Source organism: Sceloporus undulatus, chromosome 2 (assembly GCF_019175285.1).
Source record: "Sceloporus undulatus isolate JIND9_A2432 ecotype Alabama chromosome 2, SceUnd_v1.1, whole genome shotgun sequence".
Lineage (NCBI taxonomy): Eukaryota > Metazoa > Chordata > Lepidosauria > Squamata > Phrynosomatidae > Sceloporus > Sceloporus undulatus.
In genome coordinates, this window is record NC_056523.1 from 228,527,150 (window position 1) to 228,532,334 (window position 5,185).

At 43.6% G+C, this 5,185-nt stretch overlaps 1 protein-coding gene across 1 annotated transcript in view; it reads left to right on the forward strand.

Moving 5' to 3' along the window:
• The window catches only part of LOC121922641 (macrophage mannose receptor 1-like), a 22,348-nt gene extending 17,418 nt beyond the window's left edge, over positions 1–4,930 (forward strand). Inside the window, exons 7-8 of the mRNA XM_042452301.1 lie at positions 3,719–3,831; positions 4,554–4,930. Of these exons, the coding sequence (XP_042308235.1) occupies positions 3,719–3,831; positions 4,554–4,677 (237 nt within the window). The 3' untranslated portion in view covers positions 4,678–4,930. The remainder of the gene's footprint in view (positions 1–3,718; positions 3,832–4,553) is intronic.
• The last annotated feature ends 255 nt before the right edge of the window (positions 4,931–5,185 follow it).

A 5,185-nucleotide genomic window follows, 5' to 3' on the forward strand; every position in this document is an offset into this window, starting at 1 on the left:
AGATAGCTCTGGTGCCTCAGCAAACCAATAACTTAAATTATTATTATTATTATTATTATTATTATTAAATAATAAATTATTATTATTATATTTTAAAATTAAATAATTATTATTATGGGTGTTGGAGTTTGTTGTGGGGTCCTTGGCTCGAGGCTATGGAATTCTGAGAGTTCCATCTCTCCCTCCAGCCTCCTAATTTTGCAGTGAAAGAATTTTTAATTAATTAATAAATAATAATAATAATAATAATAAATTTTTTTCACTGCAAAATAATCAGTGTAGAAACTGCAGTTCTACTTGGAAGTAAATCCTGCCTCCACCTTGGCCCCACTTTGGAGGGCGTCCTGCCCCCATTCCCAAAGAGTCCTTTGGAAACTTCACTAACCCCACTCTCTCTCTTTGCCTCCCTCTTTTCCCTTTCTCTCTCCCCCCGACCTCCCCCCTCCTCGCCAGCATGTCTCCTGTCCACATTAAAACGTGAATGCATTCATTCAGGGGGGAGCACCGGAAGCAAATGGGGCAAAATTGCAGCATGGCATCATGGAAAATTTGCAACCCCGGGGTTTTGCGGTGGTGTACCAGAGCACAAGCAAACTGGCATTCCACACCAGACCAATTTGCAGTGAATTCGAAGTGAGCCTCAATGCAAATCCTGTCAATTCACTTTTTAGCGAATGCTCCAAAATGAGGAGCCAGTAAGGATTCAGTTCGGAAGCCCCACAGAAGCCCCACGGGAGGAGCTCCCTTTGAAAGCAACCGGGGGTGAAAATACATTAACGTTATAACGTGAATTTGCATCGCTCAATTCGCAATCACCCTGGATCTGAGCTGGAAAAACCCCGTTTGATAAATGCCTATGATTCTATGAGGGAGTGCCCTTTAGCTGTCAAGGCTTTGGATCCTTATTTGGGGATGGCACCCCATCCTTATTTCCACTACACCTCCTTTTGACCTTCTCCCATTTGGAAATTAGACAGTGGTGCTTCTCTGATACTGAAGCATCTATGTAGGTGGAGAACAAGACTTTGGGATTCTATGCCAAGGAAAAGTAAAGTGTAGCCCTCCTTTTAGACTGCAGTCCCCAGCATCCTTTACTCTTGGGTACGTTGGCTAGGGCAAATGGCAAGTGCGGTCCAATAACACCTGGATTTTGCTCACCCCTACTCTAAGGCTAATGTAGTGCCTTCTATGTCCTATTCCCCCACAATGGTCATTTCTGACCCATAGGATTGCACTGCTACTGACAAGTTGTGGCAGACATTGCCTAGTTTGGACAGACATTTGAAAAATCTCATTGCCTCTAGCATCCATGAGCGCATGGGTCTTAGAGCCACTCTTTCTCTGGATAAAATTCAACTGGGCTTACTTCCTACAGAATAAAACAGATAAGATATACAATCTTCTATTACAAATAATGAGGAAGAGGAACTGGGCAGCAATCCACATCAGATACAATGAAATCCTGAGTAAGCAAACTCATGTGTAAAATGTATCCAGAGGGCAGCAAATGGCTAGGGAAACCATCCAAGAGACCATGGGCCAATTTGGATGGCCACGTATTAATCATGCTAGCACATATTTATGACCTGTCCTATAGGAAAAGAAACATATATTAAATGCTTATTATTATTATTATTATTATTATTATTATTATTACAAAGTTTTGAAAAGTGAGCTTGGGGACTGTTGAAACCACATGGCTTTGAAGTCTTTAAGGCCATGTGCATATAAAGCCCTGGTTAGAGCATTGCTGGAAAATCTGTACTTTGGCTGAGATTCAGATCTAGTTGGTGTACTGCCTAAAAATCTTAACTTTTGGTGCATCCACACTGGAGAAATAATCTGGCTTGACATCTCTTTAACTGCCATGGCTCAATGCTATGAAATCCTAATATTTGTAGTTTGCTGTGGCATCAGACCTCTCTGACAGAGAAGGCTAAATATCCCACAAAACTACACTTCCCAGAACTCCATAGCATTGAGCTATGACAATTAAAGTGGTGCCAAACCGGATTATTTCTGCAGTGCAGATGTTTCTTTTGTTCCACCTACTCTAACTTGTATAAAAAAATATAACTTTGCTATCCTTGTATTTTGTTGCATGGGCATAGGAAATATACTTGCATATCAACTATGATTTTGATGCATTGGTATGAATACCTATGCTTACTGATGCTATTTATAACTCCCCCTCCCCTTTTTTGCAATTGATTGTATATTCCAAAGCTTTTATACCTTTGTTGAGAGGTGTTCTTGCTATTTTAAAATTGTGTATCTATGTGTGTGTCTTCAGGGCTTATGGCGGCCACATGAATTTCATAGGGTATTCTTAGGCAAGGAATACTCAAAGGTGATTTGCCATTTCCTTCCTCTGAAATACAAGCCTATATCTTGTGGTATTCATTGTGTGTATCTATACCCTGGGCAGTTATAGAAGTCCATGTACCCTTGGTATCTGCTGGGGTTCCAAGACACCCCCCCCCCTCTCATGGATACCAAAATCTGTGGATGCTCAAGTCCCATTATATACAATGGCATAATAAAATAGTGTCCCTTATATGAAATTAGAAAATCAAGATTTGCTTTTGTAAATTAAAAAACAAAAAATCTAGGCATGGATGGCGGAATCCATGGATGCAGAATCTCTGGGTATGGAAGGGCTACTGTACTTGGTCTGGGAAGAAACTGAATTGATTTGGTAACCCAAGTCAAATCCTGAGGCAGAATTTGCCACAATGTACCTTCCTCAGCTAATTCTGTAGGATCTTCTTTATGGTCTCTGTGGCGCGTTACAGACCGCCCCTTTGGGGCGGCCTGTAAGCGCTCCTTTCCCCGCCGGATCGGGGCCTTAGCTGCCAGAGCGGCAGCCTCCAAGGCCCCGATCTGCCGCTTTACAGGCTGTGGGGAAGCGGCAAAAGGCTGCTTCCCCGCGGCCTGGAAAGGGGTGTCCTTGGGGCTTCATGCCCCAAGGACACCCGATGGTGGCGGGGGGGAGGAGAAAGGGGCCGCTCTGCCCCTTTCTCCCTTGCATCACTGGCACAGCCATCTAAAGGCCACACCAGTGACGCAAATTGCAGAAGGAGTTCCAAAACGGAGCTCCTTCCTGTGCTGCCAAAAGAGCGCTCCAGGCGCTCTCGCGTGGCATGACTACGTCACTTCCACTCCGCCTCGTTTGGAGGCAGCGCGGTCGTGACGTAGTCATAACAGCGCCCGTGTGCATAGGGCACCACCATTTTCTACGTGCATTTTCTATGCGTAAAGTACAGAGCACGTACTTTATGCCCGTATGTAACGGGCCTGTGTCTCACACAACGGGCTTATCCTAAGCATGCCATCATATCAGTCCAAGTCAAACATTAAGTGAAATAGGCCAATAACATTAAATGTCAAATCTAACAAGCCAAGCTAATTTCTTTAATGTCTTTGAGCTGACTTACACCAGCTGATATTTAGCAATGGATTTTTGCAGAGATGCTTCCCAAGTGGTGAAAAATGTCTTGTCTCCTCTGTATCTTGTATTTCATGTGCTTTGCTTTGTCACTGAAAGGTAAACACAGGATCAGTTTGCAAGTGTGACTGCTGAGGAAATTCAGTTTTTGGAAGGAAATTTGGTTTTTGGAAAGAAATTGGGTTCATGTTAAAGAGCGTAAATGCCTCTTAATGCCTAGTTTGACCCGAAAATATATGTGTGTTCTGAGCTTTATTCTCTCTGTATCAGGACTATGTTGCAACCATCATGAAAACTACTTCCTACTGGATTGGCCTTACAGACCTGGAGCTTGAGGGTACCTGGAAGTGGGTGGATGGGACAAATGTAGGACCTGAAAACAGGTATGCCATAACTGTATATTTCAAATCCTGGTTGTTGATATTTAGTTCCCTATAGAAGCAGGGATGTAGCCGGGGGGGGGGGTTCTTGGGGTTCGGACCCCCCCTTCCATTAGAAAAATGAATGGTGTGTGCTGCTGTGCCCAAGCCCCATTATAATGGTGGCACTTAGTCTGGACCGCTCCTTCCTAAAATCCTGGCTACGTCCCTGATAGGAGCAAGAATGAAGGGGAATCAGCGATGCTGATCACATGCCATTGCCAATCACAACATTGCACAGGTGGAAACGCCATTCCTGGGGTATTTGCATGATTGGCAATCACGTGATATTATTGTCCCCTCCTCCCTTTTCCCTCTTCCTCCTCACTTTTCTTGTATTTTTTCCCCTCCCCCCCCCCCCCCAAATTTTGGAGCTCTACAAACCTTAAATTGGGGCTGCATTGCTCCGTAATTGCTCAAAAAGTTGAAAAAAATACAACAACAGTACCCTAAAGGCATGCTGGGTAGATCACAAGGGAGGGAGGGTGCTATTCTTTACAGACCTTTCAGTCAGAGCCTGGAAAAGTTATTCCTTGCGGCTACAGATCATGTAGCAGTTGTAGTCCAAAAATGTAAGTTTCCAAAGCTATTTGTTTTCCCAAATTTTGCTTCTGAGTGTTTTCAAAGGGGCGGCAACGGTGCAGGTAACACCTTAAAGTCATGGATTTTGACCTTTCTTTCCCTAGATATTGGCATTCCACTGAGCCCAATGGTGGAAAGAATGAAAATTGTGCCATGGTGAGCCATGGTATGTGGTATGACTACCCCTGCAAAGAGAGACACTACTGGGTGTGCGAAAGAAAGCTGTAGTTCCAAGGCGTGGAGTGTTGTTGCTGTCTGAGTTAAGCATCATAATTCCCTGAGAAGCATAGCAACTGTAGAGGTAGAGCTCATGCTGGTTCCAGTTCACTTGTACAGTCACTCATCCTCTGGCTTCTTCAAATGCTAAGAAAACTGAGGCCTGTTACAGACAGCCAAAATAAAGCTGCTTCGGGTCTCTTTGGAGGTATGCTATTTAAATGATGCTTGGGTCCTAAGAGTCCGGAGGTCGCGCCAAAGCCACACTCCATTCCTAAGCACTGAGTGCAGCTTTGGTGCAGCTTCCGGATTCTTAGGATGCATGCATCATTTAAACAGCATACCTCCAAAGAGACCTGAAGCAGCTTTATTTTGGCAGTCTGTAACAGGCCAGAGTCTGTATTGCCAAAGAAGTTGTGAAGCATTCAGAAAACATGTAATTAATATAAATATACTTAATATACATAGTTTTCTTGCCAACAATTTGCAACTGCTTGCATGTGAAACAATTTAATTTTAA